The 20,527-nt window shown below is 45.0% G+C and overlaps 3 protein-coding genes across 6 annotated transcripts in view; 2 read left to right on the top strand and 1 right to left on the bottom strand.

The window, feature by feature from the left end:
- igf2bp2a (insulin-like growth factor 2 mRNA binding protein 2a) overlaps positions 1 to 7,660 on the top strand; it is a 43,889-nt gene extending 36,229 nt beyond the window's left edge. For 3 of the 4 annotated variants that reach the window (XM_076040131.1, XM_076040129.1, XM_076040133.1), the window contains 5 exons: positions 670 to 792; positions 1,279 to 1,353; positions 1,529 to 1,660; positions 2,182 to 2,295; positions 2,858 to 7,660. In XM_076040131.1, coding sequence (XP_075896246.1) covers positions 670 to 792; positions 1,279 to 1,353; positions 1,529 to 1,660; positions 2,182 to 2,295; positions 2,858 to 2,956 — 543 coding nt within the window. In that variant the 3' untranslated portion in view covers positions 2,957 to 7,660. The remainder of the gene's footprint in view (positions 1 to 669; positions 793 to 1,278; positions 1,354 to 1,528; positions 1,661 to 2,181; positions 2,296 to 2,857) is intronic. The other variant, XM_076040130.1, reaches the window with a different exon arrangement.
- On the bottom strand, positions 7,656 to 10,360 carry tmem41aa (transmembrane protein 41aa). Its single transcript, XM_076040134.1, has 5 exons — positions 10,054 to 10,360; positions 9,526 to 9,676; positions 9,006 to 9,167; positions 8,702 to 8,840; positions 7,656 to 8,611 (listed from the first exon to the last, which is right to left on the bottom strand). Exons 1-5 carry the CDS (start codon positions 10,227 to 10,229, stop codon positions 8,391 to 8,393), a joined length of 849 nt encoding a protein of 282 aa, XP_075896249.1. The 5' UTR covers positions 10,230 to 10,360; the 3' UTR covers positions 7,656 to 8,390.
- Positions 10,361 to 10,904: 544 nt separating this feature from the next.
- Positions 10,905 to 19,929, top strand: ehhadh (enoyl-CoA, hydratase/3-hydroxyacyl CoA dehydrogenase). Its single transcript, XM_076040128.1, has 7 exons — positions 10,905 to 11,323; positions 12,423 to 12,526; positions 13,096 to 13,265; positions 13,451 to 13,562; positions 14,271 to 14,375; positions 17,147 to 17,488; positions 18,223 to 19,929. The coding sequence occupies exons 1-7, from the start codon at positions 11,250 to 11,252 to the stop codon at positions 19,476 to 19,478; spliced, it is 2,163 nt and encodes a 720-aa protein (XP_075896243.1). The 5' UTR covers positions 10,905 to 11,249; the 3' UTR covers positions 19,479 to 19,929.
- The last annotated feature ends 598 nt before the right edge of the window (positions 19,930 to 20,527 follow it).

Raw genomic sequence — 20,527 nt, 5'->3', positions numbered from 1 at the left:
TTTTTAAAGAGCTGCATTTTAGCTCAGAAACGTCCTGTGGCTGTTTTTTTTTTTTCCTGTGAAAAACACTGTAGGACCCTGCAGAGTGTGTGCTAGCGTGCTGGGAAAAGAGGAAACTAGATAAATAAATAGACACTCCTACATCATGCATGTTACATGAATAGTTTATTTATTGATTTATTTTGAACATGTAAACAACATTAAAAAAAAAATACAAAAAGACAAAGTCACGCAAACGATGAAAGAGACAGCCATGTTTCTCATGTTCGAAAGGGGGTCGGAGGAAGTACAAAAGTATCCAGTCCTACCCACGGACTCAAATATATTAATCATTTTAAGGCTAAATTAAATATATGATATCAGAAAAATAAAAGCTATAGTAAATGGATGGATATATAGCAGATACAGCCATACTCATTCTACTGTAATAGAGGGATAGGTAGATACAACCGATACAGCCATACTCCTACAACAGAGACAGTCTCACTCATAATCATCAGCAATAAGAAATAAGAAGGAATAAAATTAAAAAGGAAAAGGGAAAAAATATATACATAGAAAAGTATAACAGGCATATAGTAGTTAGAATATATAGTTAATTTTTTGTCTGTGCTATCCAATTCATTTCTTTTAGTTTTTGATGATTTTTTTCCCCCTTCATTTTGTCAGCAACAGGCTCAAGAGCAGGAGGTCGTCTACCTCTTTATTCCAACTCAGGCAGTCGGCGCCCTGATCGGCAAGAAGGGCCAGCACATCAAACAGCTCGCCCACTTCGCCGGAGCTTCAATCAAGGTGGGTTCCTCTCTGTTTTTCCCCTGTTCTTTTTATTTGGTCGTTCCCACGTCCACAAAGCCCGTCTGCCAGCCAAGGGAGCGGCGCGTAGGACTGAGTCCACAAACACCGATCCAAACCGCGAGTGATCTTCCACGCCTGCACCAGCTGGCATCAGAGCGGCGGCCACTGCTGGCACCACTTGGCGGATCCGTGTGGGGGCTGGTATTTATTTATCTGGAGGTGGGGGGAGACGGAAACAACAACAACAAAAAAACGAGATGACTCTTTAACGAAAAAAAGCCTTCCAGAAAATCCCTCCCGCCTTTTTCTGAGGAGGGGAGTAGGGACATGTGACTCTGAAGGACCACAGAGTGAGACTGCCAGCTGGTGATGTTGTTGTCTCCACACTTGTAACCTGTGTGTGTGTGTGTGTGTGTGTGTGTGTGTGTGTGTGTGTGTGTGTGTGTGTGTGTGTGTGTGTGTGTGTGTGTGTGTGTGTGTCAGATCGCCCCAGCTGAGAACCCAGATGTCACCGAGAGGATGGTTATCATTACTGGAACCCCAGAGGCTCAGTTTAAGGTGAAAACAAAAAGCGGCAAACTAACCCTGCATGCACTTGACTGCCTCTCCAAGTGAACGTTTCACAATTGTTTTAAATGTATTCTAGTTTGCAACAACAAAAAACAGTGAATGACCGTCTGTTCCCACATTTCCCCCAGTCTCTCCTCGCCTCATCCCCTCCTCTCTCTTCCAGGCCCAGGGTCGGATATATGGGAAGCTGAAGGAGGAGAACTTCTTCACTGCCAAGGAGGAGGTCAAACTGGAGACACACATTAAGGTTCCTTCTACTGCGGCCGGCAGGGTCATTGGCAAAGGCGGCAAAACGGTGAGAGGAAGCTTATGTGAAAGTGCCACAGTCATAGAAACATGAAAGGGCAGCTGTGTCTGTCATTTAGTATTGCCTGCAGCCATCAGGCTGTACGACTGCACTCAGTAAAATCATCTTCTCATCTTCCCACACACTTACACTTTGTCAAGGTGCAAAAAAAGATTTATGTCAATATTACGCACGTCATTTGTAAATAATCCAACTGTCAATATAATGTGAATATATTGTTTTTGATCGCCGTTTGTTCCCTATTAGGCTAAAAATATTTAGCCCATAAATATTTTTATTTTATTTTGTTTTATTTCCGTATATAATTTAATCAATATAATCTTCATTCTTTCCGTTTGCGTTGTTGCTGTAATTATGCAAATTTGCCCAATGTGGGATTAATAAAGGCTTCTTCTTCTTCTTCTTCTTCTTCTTCTTCTTCTTCTTCTTCTTCTTCTTCCACCTCATCGTTAGCTTCATATTACCATACTGGCACTGATAATGACTTTTTTTTTTTGTTCTTGTCCCAGGTAAATGAGCTTCAGAACCGTACGAGCGCTGAGGTCATCGTGCCGCGGGACCAAACTCCAGACGAGAACGACGAGGTCTTTGTGAAAATCAGCGGGCATTTCTTTGCCAGCCAGGTACGTCGTGCCGTGTGGAGAAAGAAACAGCCATGTGGCGAAATGCAGACACAGCCAAGAGGGCGTTTTAATGCAAAGACGGTCAATCATAAAGTGGAGATGGGTGGGTCTATTGAATTTTTTTTTTTTTCTGCCTCCGCGCTAACTTTCAGGGAACTATAACAACTTCATCTTCTTTCACAAACGTTAAGTGTTTAATAAACCAGAGTTGCCGCAGGCGCCGCAGGTCTTTGGGCATCTAACCATTCGTCCTGATCGAATATCAATGAAAAGAGGAAATTAACACAGGCACGACGTAAGAAAGTGAAAAGATTAGATTCTAAACCGCTAATCTAGTTAACGGACCTGTGAAATCCTCATGTGAGTTTATGAGGCTTCCGCTCAGAGCTCAAGATGAATGGGCGTGTGTTTGGGATCATGTGACTGGACAGAGTTTTGATCAGTAACAAGGGTTATTTAGCGACTGGTCGGCGCAGACGTAAACGAAGCCGTCCGCCGAGGCTCAAGTTTAAACCACTTTAGCGATCACTTTTTAAAAAGAAAATTCCTGTCCCCGACCCAGACTGCACAGAGGAGGATCCGGGAGATCATTCAGCAGGTCAAACAGCAGGAACAGAAGCACCAGCAGGGCACCGCCGCATCAGCGCACCCCTCCAAGTGACCAGCGGGGCGGCTCCAGCGGGCACCAGCCAATGAATGTAGCCCTCCCGAACGGACAGAGAACTACCCAGACAATGGCCGCGGCCAAAGGGGACACGCAGGGCAGACCAGCAGCGCCAACCAAAACCAAAGAACTTCACGAGGGGGAAAACGAGTGAGAGCCAAAGGCTGAGGGCACCGTGTGCACTGCCAGCCCCGAGAGAGCAGATAGAGTTTGGAGAAGTCGTACGTATATGATATTAAAAAGAAGAAGAAAAAAAAAAAGACCAAAACAAAAAAAAAAACCCACAAAACAAAACAAAACTCAAAAGAAAGTTGGAAACCGATGTCTTGCGACATTTAAAAAACAAAAAAAAAGGTAATCAGGAAATAGTACGTCACCCTGCATAAACGTTATCTCTTAAGTTGGACTAACATAGGCCTAACAAACGGTGGAAGCGACTGTATTAACATGATAGTATACGAGGCATTGTGATTGGTGTTTGGAGTTAGCTTGAGGGCGACGATGAGCGACAATGGACGCCGTCTCACACGGGAGTTTGAGATGATCTTCGGATGTTTCATTTTTTAATTTTTTTTTGCAAAGAATCAGTATCCTTAGCAGTATTAATACAAAGTAGGTGAGTATATTGTGACGCACCGAGAGCGCTGCGCCGTTCGATTTTTCTTCCGAGACGACGGCGTGACTTTACGTAGTTTTTTCACATGAAGCGTTTTTTTTTCTCTCTTTTTTTTTTTTTTTTGCTTGTTCACATTATAGGCCACTGAAAACAAAACACCTCCCCCACAAGAGAAAAAAAATAGCATGCACATGATTATCATGAACCCGCGTGTGTGTTCAGTGTGAGTGAGTGTATGTGTGTGTGTGTGTGTGTGTGTGTGTGTGTGTGTGTGTGTGTGTGTGTGTGTGTGTGTGTGTTGCTTTTCTTTCTCCCTTCCTGCTCATTTCGCCTTCTCATTTCTCTCTCATGCGGCATTGTGGGTCTTTTTTGGACGTTTTAGACCACATTAAAAACTGACTGCCACTCAACCTTTGTAAACGGAGGTTAAATGCAACCAGCCAAGCTGTTGCTGTCATCACCTTTTCAACGCTGTACACTCATCAAACTACACGCATTCTTGTCGTCACGTTATAGGAACATGACCTTTTTGTTTTTGTGAAACGCTACCCTCTCTCCCTCCCCGCACAATCAGAGCAAAGCGAGTGACGCCCCTCAAATTGAGCGAGATTTAAATTGAACGTCACAGAGACGGGAGGGGAGCTGGCTGAGTGGGTGGTGCGTGGATGTGGACCTGTGCTGCGTTTGGTCCTAACGGGCCGCCGTCAGGGAGCTTTTCTAACGCGGCGTCACAGCTGTGAATGTACGACGCAGCGGTTTTCCGGGAGAATAGATCCCTGTTGTGTCCAGCAGGCCGCGCCAGAGACACACACCTTCTTGCCTTCAACACCTCCCTCCCTGTTTTTTTTTGTTTTTAACCCCCCCAAAATCTTCTGGTGGTCTTTTTTTCCACCACAACGGCCGAGTGAGCTGGACGCGCAGGTCCTGGTGTCTCTCCTGTGCTTTACGTCGGAGACCGCGGAAGCTTGTTGCCTTAACATTTTTTTGTCACGGCTCAGAAATCACCCATCCACTCCATCTTGCGAAACGCACGGTTATTGCCAACACGCACAGCTTCCTCCGCGTGTGTGTGCGTGTGCGTGTGTGTGCGTGCGTGTGTGTCGTGTGCGAGTGAGTGAGTGTATATAAAATATATATATATATAAATTCATATATATATATTAAAAGAGAAAGAACTATTTATGAGTATATTTTTTTCCTATTTTGTGATGAGAGCTATTGATAAGTAACAAAAAGAAAACACAAGTCCTTTTCTTTCTTTCTTTTTTTTTTCCCCCCCTCTGTGGGACACTGCCATATTGTTTTGAAGGGAAGTGTTTATTTTCTTGAAAAGTAGACTATAAATTAAAAAAAATTGTGAGAAAAAAAAACAACAACTGAAAAATAGGCGAACAGTAAACGTGAACCACCGGGGTGAACTTGGGTTGGGATATGAACAGTGCGCATGTCAGTATTGTGATCTACCTCAGGCTTCAGGGTACCTCAGTCCAATCTTTCATTTCCTCTTTTTTCCACATTTTGTATGCCTTGTTAACTGATCATTTTGAGCATATTTTTTTGTAAATGAAAACAACTACGACAACAACAACAACAACAACATCAACGAAAAAGAACAACTGATATGATCAGCGGTAACTCCAAACCTTTCAGGTCCAGCCCACTAGTGAACATTTATAAACTGTCTTAGCCCGGACTCTATACAACCTTGAATTTTATTTTTTAGCTAGAAAAGAAAGAAAAGCAGGATCTTGGGGATACACACCTGCTCGAAGTGGTACTGAATGTGGATGTTGTGTACTGATTTAACCGTTATACTAAAAAAAAAAAAAGAAAAGAAAAAAAGAAACAATGTGATAGAATTGAACCAACTGTACCTCCACATTTTTTTTGTTTGAAAAAAAAACCAAACAAACAAAAAAACAACAACAACAACTAAAAGCTTCATGAAGTTTTTTCTCTTGTTGGTAAAAATGATTTTTTTTAAAATATATATATACATATAACAACCCAATTCAATTTACCAGCTCTGTTTGATAACAGCAAACTCTGGGGTTTCAATTTTCAAGACAACGCAAAGCTGCAAAAACACACACTGACAGAACTTTTTGAATCCTGGGGGGCGGGGGGGGGCGCACTGGCTCCTCCTCCTCCTACGTGTAGAATGTAGAACAACTCTAGTCTAGTCGTGTGAGAATGTCACTGTGCGACGAGATAACGTGTATATCTGTAAACATGTACAATAGTGTCAACACACATGAACTGCATCCTCTCTCTTGTCTCTCTGTAACACTCGGCAGTCTGCACCTGTGATTCCAACGGCTGGCGGGAGACGTTTGGCACGTTGAAACGAAAAAACGACCTCCAAGCGGTTCTCATGCTGCTCTGTTTTCCTCTTGCGCTGTCCATTTCAAATGGCCTCTGGTTGGAAATCTGAGGCTGAATCTAGATACTAAACCCCGACGTTAGGGCGGTTGAATTTCACAACTCTTAATGGAAGTGAGGATTCTTTTAACGGTTCAGAGCTAATTTTTGCTTTTTGAAGGAAAGGCTTTTGTCATCAGATGAGGGCAATTTTTCTCTTTTCAGTCCAACTGAACACAAACTTGCAGTGAAAGAAAATCAACAATATATACATATATATATTATATATATCTATATATCTTTACAAAAGGTCTATCAAGCTCACACAATGCCTGAGGCTGTTTCAGCACAAGCCTCCCCCACAGCCGGTACAGTACCTCATTCTGATGACGATAGCTCACCAGATCAGACACCCCCTTGCCAATGCAGCGCGGTGCTACTGCTCCCAGGCCAGGACCCCCCTGTGGTCGTCCTCCTCACCTGTAGGCTCAGACTGTAGTCGTAGGGTTTGGATGGGCAAGTCAGGAGCAGCTTCCTGGAGGAGCGTTTGAAGCCCGTCTCGAAGCGATCTCCTCGCCGTCAGTCCTTCGTGGTTTTTTCTTGTTTTTTTGGCTCTCTACACCGCAGGCACTGGTTTCCCCCTCTCGATTGCTCGGATTCACTGTGGCGAGAGTGTCACGCTTGCTAAAGTGTCTGCAAGCCATCAGCTTTCGCAGGCTTGTAAAGATTAGAGGAACCCAATCTCTCCCTTTTTCTCTTTTTTTAGTTTTACTTCAGAGGATTGGTGTTTCTAGGTTTTGTGGGGTGTTGCTAGACTTTAATATACAGTATCTGAAAAAAAAATAAACTACAATCACACACATCACTGAGGGTGTAAAGTGTTGTTAGTCATATCACATGGTGGTGGGATAGTTTTAGACTTTTATTTTCTCCCTCCTCTTCTCTGTGCTTGTTTTCTGTTGATCTGGATTTCTGTTACACTGATTTTTAAAAGATGTAGTTTTGGAGCATTAGCCAGGGTTCTTTGCTTTAATAGTCATTCATTTTTAGATCACTACCAATAATACTAGCTATTAAAATTGTGGTTGGAGAAAATATACTAATAGGGTTTTTTGAGCAGAGTTAGGGAATCGAAATGGCAAATGAATGAACCTGTGACATGCAAAGGCCAGGTCCCACCCTGGCCCCAACACAGAAGAAGGGGGCATTCAGCTGGTATGTGGGAATGCTTGGCTTAGCAGAGGAAGGCGTGAGTAGAGTCGGGTTGGATGTGTGTAGCATCACAGCAGCGTTCTTTGTCCCGTCGTTTTTTTTTTCATGAAAGAAAAGGAAAAAAAAATACCCACACAAAGCAGTGCATGAGACTGTTGTAGTGGCAATCCAGTTTGTACTGAACTTCATGTGGCACTGGACTTGAATTTTTTTTTTTTTTTTTTAAACATGGATCTTCTTCACCTTTTGCAAGATACCTTTATTTTCTCTCCCCGTCAGTAAAGTCACAACCCTCAAGCCCTACAATTTCCTTGGGGGGCCCGAAAGGTCCCTCAACACCTCAAGGTAATCCGTGACTGTGTGCGCAGATGGGACACACGGGATCCACCTGTAGTCAGTCCGGTGGATCAGTGTCTCTCTGGTTACAGCCATGCTGTTGTTTTGAGCTGTGAGTGAACTGTATTGCTGAGCAACCTGGATCTGAGCAATAAAGAATATTTGAAAATAACAAAGCAGTGTTGGTTTATTGAATTTCATCCTCTGACGACACGCAACAACATACTCGAAAACAGCCGAACTGAACACCGATATAAAAGTAATACATTTATTTCTTGGAAAAAAAACAACAACCAAAAAGCTCACTTGACCTCCAATATTGGACGCACATGTTTTCTATAATACTTTGGACCGGTACTTTCAAAAGACTTCTAGACTGTTAAAAGCATACCCATTAAATGTCAAATATAAATCAGACTGTAATATACCCAAAGTATTTGGTCAGAGAGCTTTGAATACAAAGGACTTCCTTGAAAACCAACAATTTCGAAGTCAAATTTGAAAACGCTGGACTTTACAGAGAAACTGGTCTGTGGGTTGTTATTGTCTCTGCAGGAGGTAGAAGTCTGACTGCATGACAGGCACTTAAAACAACAGTTGGAGATGAAACGGTGTGAATACTGCATCACCGTAGCGCAGCTCCAAGTCCCTTCCTTCCCCATACATGTTCTCTTTACATTCATAAGTCTATACAGATTTGTGCGGACACGAGATGTTGCACGCAAGCAAAAAAGAAACTTGCTTTTGAACAACGTCTTTTTGAAAGTTCTCATCCTCCCTTTTTTTCTAGGAGCAAATCAAGTCAAGTGCTCCATTTAAACCAAAGCCTTTTAGTGCGAACAAAATAAAACTTCAAGTGACCACCAGAGGGGAAAGGGGGATCCAAGGGGGGAAACTGGGTCCCAATCAATGGGCTTTCTTCACCGAGATCTGCCCATTTGGCGACTGCCCGTCCAGTTTGAGCCGGGTCTGGCTGAAGCGGTGGATGAGGGCGCCGGGCACCAGAGCCATGCATGCGATGGCTAGTAGCTGCAGCAGCCACTGCCCGGAGAACAGGTCGTCCAGCGACGACACCTCGGAGAGCATGACTCCCGTTTGGACGCAGATGAAGTTGTACGGCAGGAGGCCTGTAATCGGGATCAAGAACAAAACGAGTTAAAAATGCTCAGATTGCTCTTTGAAAAAGGTACATTGGCACAAGACTTGGTGTGACTTACCGATGAAAACTGAGCCGAAGAAGAAAGTGATGGGGATGTTGACGATCGGGGCGGCCATGTTCAGAAACCAGTTGGGGCTCATGGGGAAGAATCTCAGGAAGAGCAGAAAGAAGAACAGGGAGTCCTTGTTCTCCTCGACCTGACAGCAGAAAGACAAAGACAAAAGTCATGCTTTTCAGCTTTAAAATCATTGTGTGGTGCATAATGCACTGTAATGTAGAAATACTTCAAGAAATCTGTCTCCATTGTTCTCGGAGATGACGATCTGAACAGTTTCTCTCTGGACACTGTGACACACATTTACCTTCCTTTGCAGCATGGAGACTTTATCAGGGAAGAGGCCTGCGATGTAGCGTTTCCCAAAGGCCTGGGACAGGAGGTAGCATATGGTGGAGCCCACAGTGGTGAGCAGACACGCAAGCAGCAGTCCTTGATAAGGCCCGAATATAGCTCCGGCAAGAATGTTCTGCACGGTGACAGTGGGGAGAAGGCGTGGGTTAAAGCACGCTGCTGCTGATGTGTGTGTGTGTGTGTGTGTGTGTGTGTGTGTGTGTGTGTGTGTGTGTGTGTGAGAGAGAGATTAATGTGAAAAGAGATAAACTGGTGCACACAGGAGGATCTGGGTTGTGCAAGTTGAGTGACAGACAGGCCTTTTGCTGACAATCTAAAGATTTTCTTTTAACTTTAGGTGGTGCGTCTTTAACACGCATGCGCAGGTTAAACGCACAACAAGCTTTTTTAAAAAAGGAACCAGTGACAGTTTTGCCCTCGTAATGCATGTCTTTTTAAACTTTTTTTTTTTTATTTATTTTTTTTAACTCTACCAGGAGGGAGGATCCAGGGATGGCAAAGGACTGCTTGTAGAGATAGGCGCTGCAGAACAGCAGCAGGACGTATGCAGTGTGCTCTGTCTTGTAGAACTGCAGGAGCTCAGCCAGTTCCCGCAGCTCCTCCAAGTCTGAAGGAAACTTTACCCTAGAACAACATCAAAGCAGTGACGGTTCGGTTGGGTGACAAGATTCCCTTATAGAAAGAAGACATTTATTTTTATTTATTTATTTTAACACATTTACCAACGACAGGGCCCTATCGTTGGTTTTTGAAAATGTAGAGAAAAAAAGAAGGGCAGTTTATCTGCTGATAAACGCAAATATCACACTGTCCAACAATCACTAACAGAGGGACCTATGTGGTCGTCACTAATAAAAGTGATAAGCTGTGACATAACAGAATTAGAAACATACTAGGATTGGCTATCACCAGTCTGTCTGCGATAAATGACACCCGTCATTAAACATCATTTCAGCGTTCTCACATTGTTATCACTGCTAATGCTCAAAGCTAGCAGTCACCTGATAGGTTCCCCGGAGCTGTCAGCCGGCTGCTCCGACTGTCCCGTATCCACATGTTCCCCCCTGTCTTCCCGGGGAACATGTCGCCGCGGCCCCGCCGGAAGGTACAGGGACAGAGAGTACAGGTAAAAAGTGGCTGCAACAATAACACAGATCAGTCCGACAAGTGAACGCATATTGCACTGCCCCAGGAGAAACTGCTTCCGTGTTCCTTGTTAACAGTGGACAGTGATGAACCAAAGACCGGGGGTTAAAAAAAATAGATTCTTCTTCTTCTTCTTCTTCTTCTTCTTCTTCTTCGAGTCTACACACAGTGATATAAACTGACGCTCGTAGTTAAAGTGCCTCCACCTGCTGGCTAAAAGTGTAAATGCTTTTAAGGTCCATGGCGTTTGCAAATGCGACAAATTAGATTTTCCATGCAAAATAAATAAATAATCCAAAACAGGCCAAACAGACATATTACAGATATTATGTAATAATATATTTATTTAAAATGTACATATTTTAGTTTAGTCAGTTAGATCATGTTCCAAAGAGAGGATTTTTCTTTTTTAAACGTTATGCAATAAAGTAAGTCATTTAAGGCTTTAATGAAACCACGACATTTTCTTCACATTTTGAATCAGATCCAAACGATATGTTTCTTTTTTGCATATGAGGTACGCACATAATACAACCATTTTGTCTCTAACTACTACTTGTTGAAGTTGACAGATCCAGCCTGGATCCAGCTGTGATCGGCTGTGTCGTCATCAACGGTGGACGTCGCTTGAGTTGACGTCAAAAGGAAACGACATCTACCAAAGTTTTTTTTTTTCTTTTTTTCTTTTTTTCCCCTGAACAGCTTTATTTGTAATTTACAATACAAGTGCGGGACGAAGGGTACATCATTCGGAGACAAGGGGCATCGTCAATGGTCGAAATTGAATTACAACAATAAAATAGACACTCAAGCACACAACTGTAATGGAAAATTTACAACCAAACACACGCGCCCGTAGTTTCTTTGCCTCCTAGTTCGTTTGCTTTCCTTTCGTCCCTCTGCAGGCCAGTGGGAGGAACCCCATCGGATAAAAAAAAAAAAAAAGTGTGTGAAAGGGTGTGCAGTGAGGAGGTGGCGAAAAGCAAAGTTCAGTGTTGACAACAGAGTGAAGTTGTGCACCGACTCGTAGCACACGATCCAAGAAGGCTCCATGGCTCAGTTAATTCGTGTCGCGGGCTCCGTTGGCCTGATAACTCTGCAGAACCCGCCTGTCAACGCACTCAGGTGAGTGAGTGGTGCTCAGGTTGCTCTTTGGTTTGTTTGTTTTTTTACTCCACACTTTGCTGAAAAACGTTCTACGAATGCACATTTTGTAAAACAAATAGACGAATAAATGCATTCATATGTAGCATAGCTGCATGAGCAAATGTAAAGTTCTATATTAAACAATCAAAACCGTTGGTTCGAGAATGCGGACAGACAAACAGAACATGCAGTCTGTTTGGCCAGGGGGTGGCGTCACATCATTAAAAAAATACCTTAAATGTTCCCAAGTCATGTACAGAGATTACTTCTATGCTGTTTGTATTTTTACACATGCAATTTCTCGATTTGAATAAGATTTTGTTTAAATTGTTCATTTCGACTGCTGACCCAAATAAATGTGTAAAGTGACTTGATCTGAACCTGCTGCTTTTGCAGGTTAGGTAATGTCAACATCCAGCTGGAACTGCATGTCACTAGTCTCTTTATCTGCTATTACAGACTGTTCTACCAAAATAAATGTCTATAAACCTTTCAGTGTGCCCTTTAACCGTCAACAAACATGATACCTGTTTTTTTTTAATGGTCTGAATCTTAAATATTAATGTTTATCTTTTTTTGAAAAAGAAGAATGTTCAACTTCAAAACAATAAAATGTTTTGCATGATATTTTCAAAATAGTAAAAGGTCCTTTTGGCTTTAGTAGGAGTCAAGGGCAACACGGCCTTACTTGGTCACTTAATGGAACGACTGAACATCAAGAGGAAGAAAAAAAATCTTAACTTGTACTACTGCTGTCATCTAAATGTAGATAAAAACCCGATCTAAGGGTGGGTAACAGTTGCCTTCCTTTCCTTTAGGAATTGAAAGCCTTGCTCAAGGGCTCTTCAGCATTGGTGTTCAAGGAGAAGCAATACTGCCCCATTTGATAGAAACATATTCCATATATTATGCATGTGGCGTTCTGAATAATGCACATCTGCTGATTCTATATTCCATAGGGCACTTTTTCAAAACCTTATTTTCTCTATTAGAGTGGAGCAGCTGCAGCAGGGGAGTCTTTACAGACTTTACCATACATGCCATTTAATCACATCTTATATATCCTTTTATTGCACAGTTTAGCCGTGAGGGTGGGCATCACCGACACGCTGAAGAGAGCGTTCAATGACCCCACGGTGAAATGTGTTGTCATCTGTGGCAGCAATGGAATGTTCTGTGGCGGTATGGACACCTTCACCTCCTCTATAGTGTTTTTCATATTGTGTTTCTCACACTCATTAGACAATGGGTTTCATAAAAATGTTGACAAAATAAATTGTAACCATGCTGAGTTCCATTTGACCGCAGTATTCAGTGGAGTGTCTACAACGTAAGTAAGTTTGTAACATTTCTAAAGCATCGTTCCAGGCAAATACACGCAGTTGCTAAATAGAGCAGAAAAATCATGCAAGTGCACAAACACAAGTCAACACTTGCGTTCGAATATTCAGGAACATTCATTCATTCATTCATTTTCCATACCCGCTTAGTCCCGAGCTCAGGGTCACGGGGGTCTGCTGGAGCCTATCCCAGCTGTCTTAGGGCGAAGGCAGGGGACACCCTGGACAATATTCAGGAACATTTAATTTTTTATTAAAAAAAAAAAAAAAAAAAAAAAAAAATTGCTAGTTACACAATGACTGGGGTGTTTCACATAACGCAATAATGATTTACTAGCTGCAAGTGGATGGAATGAATGTTTGTTTGCCTTGTCTGTCCGCCATCACCTGTCTGCGTTGTTGTTACAACAGGGGCGGACATCAAGGAGTTTGGGACCAAGATAGGGGGTCCTGTCCTCATACCTATGATCAACGACATCGAGTCTTCCGACAAGCCCGTGGTGGCGGCCATCGAAGGGGGCGCTTTTGGCGGCGGCCTGGAGCTGGCCCTGGGCTGTCATTATCGGATCGCTCACTCCAAAGTCAGTTCATGAGTGTGTTCATAATTATCATGCAAGTTTCACGATGAGTGTTTGCTGAATTTCTCTCTGAGTCCCAGTCACGAGCCCTCTGATTTATTCATGCGCCATAAATGGCTCCTGTGTGTAAACCCTCTGCCCTTCCGCTCCCTCTATTCATCAAGACGAACACCTCTGTGTGCTTTCAGGCCATGCTGGGACTTCCAGAGGTGACTCTGGGTCTGCTGCCAGCTGCAGGGGGATCCCAGCGACTGCCAAGGCTCATCGGTGTCTCGGCTGCACTAAGCCTCATCACCACAGGTAGAAAAGACAGCTTAACCTTGGCCACTGTTACACTGTTGACGGCAGAATTTGTTTTCTTTTTTTCAAATTATTTTTAACGCCCTCATTAAAATGCGAACGAGAATGAAGGTTGGTATGAATTTGCCGGAAGTTGCCAGATTTCTGTTTAAATGAATTTTCTTCACAATTTCTTATATTGTAGCAAAATAAGCAAATGTTCTTGTGATTTTTTTTTTCAAACAAAGATAGTTAACAAATGCCCCATTTCAGCAATAAAAAAGCAACCTTTAAAAATGTACTGAGTTTCAGTGTTTGAATGTTTAGAATTTTGATTTTTCTGTGTAATGTTTAATTTCGTAATAACAAAAGTCAGACTCTGACTTTTGAAGTGAAAAACTATCAGTGAGTTTGGAACACAGAAAGATTACTTTGGCAGAGCAGGTATGAGGAAGAAAGTGGTAGTTCACTCTGACACCAGCAGAGGTCAGTGTGTAGTTAGTTTGACTTTGCTCCCTGCAAGAGACTCTTAAACGTGCACTGTTGAGATATGGAAATATGGTCTCGCAAACTAAATTGTGATTTTTTTTTTTTTTTTTTTTGTATTTTTGCATTATTTAATGTCAAAATGTCACATGGGTTGTCAAATACGAGCTTCGCCTCTCAAATCCCCAGGTTTCTCATGATCCCTTTCTGACCAAATTTGATTGCCCTTCATGTCTCTGACAGGTAGCCACGTGACTGCCGCCAAGGCGCTGCAGCTCGGAATTGTGGATCAGGTTACTGATCAGAACACGGTGGAAGTGGCTGTGAAGTTTGCCCTGAGCATCGCAGGTGAGGCGCGACGGAGAGTAAAGAAAAAAGGCTTCAAACTGGAGCCTCGGTTCTCACTTTTTCTCACGAGCACGGAGAAGGAAAGATGGAATCCTTACAGGGCGGTTATTTTTGGGCCTGTCCGACATCAAGACGCGTTGACGTGCAGGTTGTGTGAGTCAGACGAGTCAGAGAAAAACACGAGACAGGCAGATCCTCCACCACCACCACGGCGGCTATAAATGTTTCAGTGCTCTGTCAGATGTGCTCTGATGTCTTCACTTCCGCCGCTCTATTATTCAGGAGGGCGAAAAGGGACAAACTTTCCTAGAATATTAATATTGGGGCCCTCACAAGTCATTTGGCGAGACGAGGATTTCCCCACACGTGAGTCGCTGCTTTACCCAATGAACGGATGACGAAAAGTGTGCCACGTCCCCGCAGTGCACAAGGAGTACACAAGGAGTGATTTCCCCCCCATTCACATTTGCTGCGCCGTGATTCGTTGATTTCTTCTCTCTTGCAAGCTGCGCTCATATTTGAAATTGCTCAGCCGCAGTTGTGTTGATTTTAGGTGTCGGCACTCACATTTTTCGCTTGCTCCGGCGTCACTCATTAGACAAGAGGAGCGACAGCCCCTCCACTCAGTAGTACACACAAGACAGCAGCTGATTTGGCTCATGAATGGCAAATACTCGTCATTAACACATCCTCTTTGTTTAATTTTCCCCCAAACCTCAAACTGCAAGCCAATGATTCACGATGCAATGCGCTGAAATACATCTCCATATCGTAATATATGAAATTAGCATCATTGCTGAGAAGAAGGCAAGACGCATTTTCTAAAACGTCAAACTATTCCTTTCACCTTTCAGGGATCTTCTCTCTCTGCTGGTGCTGCAAAATGAAAACACAGAGCCACCCACTCTCCTGTTAGATTGTGTGTTCTAACACTGTGGCACTCCAGGAAGTGTGCTCGGTCTGAGCAGAGCCCTGCTCGCCACAGAGGCAGTGATTTTGCAATAATGTGCTAAAGATAATTATAAGAACAGTGGACAGGGAGACTCTCTAGTCGCTGAGACGTCCTCCATGAATCTTTATTTATTGGTACGGTGCGTTTTTAGAAAATATGTAGATGTAAGGACATGTTGTTGTTTGTAGTCTAATATTTTATCTTTTGTAGCCTCTGGAAACAAACATTATGTGTGAGGTTCTCAGCGAAGGACATTTGCAGCCTCATGCTTTCCAGCCAGTGCATTTTCTTTTCTGCTCGTGCAACACTGCCAAGATGACTTGTGTGATGAGTGGGTGAGAAAGTGAGTGTTGTTGCCGAAGCCGAGGCTTAGAGTGAGTCAGACGGAGAAGCCAACAGTGTACAAGCTGAGAGATTTCATAATGTAGGACTGAAATCTGCAGAGATTGTGACAGATACGCCAGTTTTAGAGTTGATTAACCGGAAGGTACAGGATGTGTGTTTAAATGCTAGCAAAAAAAAAGAGAGAGAGTGTGAACGCCTGTGACTCAGAGGCGTTAGCCGGCCGAGCAGCGTGCAGCCTGCAACATCCAAAAAACGCTGCATGGCACCAAATCTGGCACGTGGGTATATTTTTAGTGGCTAAAAAAGCAGCATATGCACCGAAACCCATGAACCAGCGGGCTCGGTCGCACGTACACATCGCACACATGCGTGGATTCAAGTCTCTGTTGGTGATGAGATTAACTTCTTTTTTCCCCTCCTCTCCCTTTAACCCCAGCGGTGGCAACATCTGCCCGCTACATCTGTCAGGACAACCGGGCTTTCCGACGTCACGGCTCAACCATTTACAGATTAAGCGGTACAATAATGCCCCGGCTAAAGTACACTGGATTCTGCACGGCGCCGCCCGCAGAGATTGTGTCGTCGCTGTGGACACAATGTGCATTAAACATGACCCCGAGCTGTATTCATTTGTCGTCTCCTAATCCGCCAATGAGGCAGATAGTTGGACGGGCTAACGTGAGATAGCCGATCAAATGTGACTCCTGTCCCTTTAAACTTGCCAGTGTTGACCTAGTTCCTGGCCATAAATCAGCGGAGCTGTGATGGATTCTCACTTCTGCCCGGCGTAATCACATCAGACCCCCGCAAAAGAATGCCACCACATTCACGACGTCGCCGTCCCCGCTTTGGCTTTTCCAATGTTTAGTTTAGCGGAGATGGGGAGTCGGATGCTGCTGCAAAGATTTCTGATGCAGCATTAAAACTTTCAACCATGCACTTACAAACACACACACACACTGCTAAAGAGAGGGTCATTTCCTTCCATTTGGTCTCTGGGGGGTTTAAAATGTACTATCTCATGTGCCTCCCCCCCCGAAGCCAAATAGTTTCTTTTTAATTTTATTTCCGTCCGCTATTATTGGAGGTGAGCCAAAGTAGTGGACTGGCAAAGTCCCTCCAGTTAAGTTGGAAACGGTCGGCTCCATTGCATAGCACTTACAAAAAAAAAAAAGCAAGAGAGAGCTTCCGGGATGTCGAGTGATCCAGTGGCCAATTACACCGTGCCTGAGAGCTGGCTGACAAATTAGAGAGAGAGTGGTGGAGGGAAAGTGGAGAAACATATTTCAGTCTGGAAAATGAAATTATGCTGAGGAATTTGTGCAGGGACATCATGCCAAATGTGCAATATATTTCAAACTCGGTCCAAAAGTGGAAAAAAAAAAGAAAAAAAACTGCATGGAAAGTAACTTCCCTCCAGTGATCTTTTTTTTCCTTTCTTTTTCCTTCCACTCCTGTCCTATTTCTGTTCCAGGCAAACCTCTGGACACCCGCCGTATTAGCACTCTGTCGTGTCCGCCCACACCCGACCTGGACGCTCTGTTCGAGGGCGCCATGCAGATGGTGCGGCAGAGGGCCCGCGGTGCCATGGCGCCGGTGGCGTGCGTGCAGGCGGTGCGGGCGGCGGCCACGCTGCCCTACGAGCAGGGCATGCAGCGGGAGGCAGAGCTGATGGCCACTCTGTTCACCTCGGGTCAGGCCCGCGCCCTGCAGTACTGCTTCTTCGCTCAGAGAGCCGTGGCCAAGTGGAGCACGCTCAGCGGGGACCGCTGGGACACCAGCAAGCCCAAGGCTGTGCAGAGCGCAGCTGTTATCGGTAGGAGCGTCACGAGTCTCGGCTGGAATGCGTTCCTCCGTCGGAGTTCTTGAAGTTTGGAATTTGACCGTGATTTAGTTTGCTGCGGCGATCCAAATATTGATAATATCGATACCGATGTTGGCATTAGTATGGATTGATGTTAGAATAATGTACGTGATAATTAAAATTTGTATCTAGATATTGCACTTGTATATTTTATAGAATAAAATAAATAGTAATGTATATTAGAATAATGAAACCAATACTTTAGATTTGTAACTAAATAGTGCTTTTACACCATCCCATGAAATGATTGGGGCAATAATTCCAATAAAAAAAAAAATTGATTGGAGGGCAAACAACCAGCTCTTTATGAAGATTTGCACTCTAATGATGCAAAAGGCATTGAATGGTGTGGGCAAGTGTTTTCTATTTACCCAAAATGCCTAAATTCTATCCCACGTTCGACTAATTAACAATGCACCAGGGAAAATAAAAATCACTAAAACACTAGAAGGGTTGTAAAAATCAGAATTCAGTCAGATTGATGAATTTGGTGATGCATTCCCCTTGATGAGAAAGTATCAGTATCATTGCTACTGGCGATACTGGCCGTGTATTTATTTAGTATCGGATCAATATCAAATCTTGCAATGTCGCACACCATTATTGTGAAGCCTTTTTTGATTGGTAATCATGCTTTGAAAAAAAAAAAAAATACTGTATTCACCATATGGATTCTGCCTTCCAAGGTCTGGGCACCATGGGGAGAGGCATCGTGGTGGCCCTGGTCAGGACGGGCCTGACGGTGGTCGCTGTCGAGACCCAGGAGAAGCAGCTGGCCGACGCCAAGAAGGAAATCACCGGCATGTTGGAGCGAGGGGCGGCCAGGCAGGGTGTGGCACCCCCGCTGGCCAACGTTACCTACAGCAGCAGCATCCAGTCGGTGGCGGGCGTCGACCTGGTGGTCGAGGCCGTGTTCGAAGACATGGGCATCAAGGAGAAGATCTTCAAGCAGCTGTCTGCCATCTGCAAACCCGGGGCCCTGCTGTGCTCCAACACCTCCACCCTGGACATCGGCCGCCTGGCCTCGCAGACGCGCCACCCGGAGCTGGTGGTCGGCATGCACTTCTTCGCCCCGGCCCACGTCATGAAGCTGCTGGAGGTGGTGTACGGCCCGCGCTCCTCCGCCGAGACCGTGGCCACCGCCATGCAGCTGGGCAAGCGGATGGGCAAGGTGAGCGTTGCCGTGGGCAACTGCCAGGGCTTTGTGGGGAACCGCATGCTGTCGCCGTTTATGGACCAGGCCCAGTTCATGGTGGAGGAGGGAGCCTCGCCGGAGCTGATCGACGACACGCTGGTGGAGTTTGGCTACGTCATGGGCCCGCTGAGGATGTCCGACCTGTCCGGCCTGGACATCGGCTGGAGGATCAGGAAGGGCACGGGGATGCTGGACGGGAGCTCCGGCGGCTCACCGGCGCCGAGCCGCTTCCGCCAGGGCCGGCGCTACAGCCCCCTGGGAGACATGCTCTGCGAGCACGGCCGCCTGGGCCAGAAAGCCGGCAAGGGCTGGTACCTGTACGACAAGCCGGGGGGCCGAGTGGCCAAGCCCGACCCTTGGGTGCGCACCTTCCTGGAGGGCTACCGGGCCAGGCAGGGCCTGGTGGCCCGGTGCATTGACGGGCAGGAGGTGCTGGAGCGCTGCGTCTACACGCTCATCAACGAGGGCTTCAAGGTCCTGGAGGACGGCATCGCCGCCGGCCCCGAGGACATCGACATGATCTACGTGTTTGGCTACAGCTGGCCCCGGCACCGCGGGGGGCCCATGTTCTACGCCAGCATGGTGGGGCTGCCCAAGGTCCTGGAGAGGCTGGAGCACTACCGCCGGGCCAACCCCGACGTCCCGTCCCTGGAGCCTAGCCGCCTGCTCAGGAAACTGGTGGCCAGCGGCAACCCGCCCATCTACCAGTGGAGGAAGGTCATCAAGCAGGTCCGCAGCCAACTGTGAACTGCAGTTCACTTTGCCGCAGAGAGTCGGTTGACTCGGCGCTCATTGAGCAGCAGCTGCGATTTTTGTTTTTTTAATGACCAAAACAAAATAATTTGTCCCCTTGATTTCAAAGAGGTATTAATTTATCTACTGTCCTGTCGCTAAAATGGACTTGCCTCACGGCATTATTGTACAAAATCAAGAATGTACTTCACTTTGTGCTTTAACGCTTCAAACCACTGCTGAGTCGGCATTCAAACCGATTCACCGTTGGTGTCAAATAAGTGTTTGATCCGGCGTGTTTCGCAGTAACACAGAGGAAGAACGATGCCTGCAGTCTCACGGCTTTAATAAGAAATGACTTAGGAGATTTGCCAGTTATAAGCTTTTGTGATGGCACATTTGTCACACTTGTTTCTGAATGTCACATTTGTTACGGGACAAATCTGCTCAGTAATAATAAAAGACTGATTTATTAACCCCACCTGTGTGGATTGTATGTGTGTGTGTGTACCAGCTTACCAGCTGAAACTTATACCATTGTCAAATTTGTCTCTTTTATGACCCAAACTGTAAGAATCTTGGTGTATTACAACTAGTCTTAACCTGACGAGTCTGCGGAGGGGAATGAGAAGTTCTCTGGCTGCGGGTCTCCAGCCGGTGTTGTGTGCCGACCCTGCCGCCGCAGCTGTGACCCTAAACAGCTCTGATATTATAAACCAGCGGCCTGCTGCTGCCAGACACATCTGACGCCCGAGCAATGAGCTGATTGTCGGGTTGCCATCTAGTGGCCGAGGCCTCCGAAACGGAGCAGCTGGATTATTTATCGTGACGCTCCATTTTGTCTCTTCCTGAGCCTGTGACGGCTCTATGCCGCTTAACTGTTGAACAATTATTATTATTATTATCAATAATAATAATAATATTATTATCATTAGTAGTAGTAGTAGTGAACGAATCACGAATTATCTGCCGATAAACACTTTATTTTTAGACGACTTGGTGAATTGATTTATTCCAGGTCCAGATGAGGTGTTTTGAAGTTTTCCCTCCCCTTTACTCCTCCT

This window comes from Nelusetta ayraudi, unplaced genomic scaffold, assembly GCF_046127955.1.
Source record: "Nelusetta ayraudi isolate G7.1 ecotype Tasmania unplaced genomic scaffold, CSIRO-AGI_Nayr_v1 ptg000060l, whole genome shotgun sequence".
Classification (NCBI taxonomy): Eukaryota; Metazoa; Chordata; class Actinopteri; order Tetraodontiformes; family Monacanthidae; genus Nelusetta; species Nelusetta ayraudi.
This window is presented reverse-complemented; position numbering and strand designations above follow the sequence as displayed.

Excerpts from the sequence above, each read along its gene's own strand:
- tmem41aa (XM_076040134.1), bottom strand. The coding sequence starts at position 10,229 with ATGCGTTCACTTGTCGGACTGATCTGTGTTATTGTTGCAGCCACTTTT. Across the intron at positions 9,677-10,053 it reads AGCTCCGGGGAACCTATCAG|GGTAAAGTTTCCTTCAGACT; the intron begins GTGACTGCTAGC and ends ATGTTGTTCTAG. Across the intron at positions 8,841-9,005 it reads TCTCCATGCTGCAAAGGAAG|GTCGAGGAGAACAAGGACTC; the intron begins GTAAATGTGTGT and ends TTCTGCTGTCAG.
- ehhadh (XM_076040128.1), top strand. The coding sequence starts at position 11,250 with ATGGCTCAGTTAATTCGTGTCGCGGGCTCCGTTGGCCTGATAACTCTG. Across the intron at positions 11,324-12,422 it reads CCGCCTGTCAACGCACTCAG|TTTAGCCGTGAGGGTGGGCA; the intron begins GTGAGTGAGTGG and ends TTTATTGCACAG. Across the intron at positions 12,527-13,095 it reads CAATGGAATGTTCTGTGGCG|GGGCGGACATCAAGGAGTTT; the intron begins GTATGGACACCT and ends TTGTTACAACAG.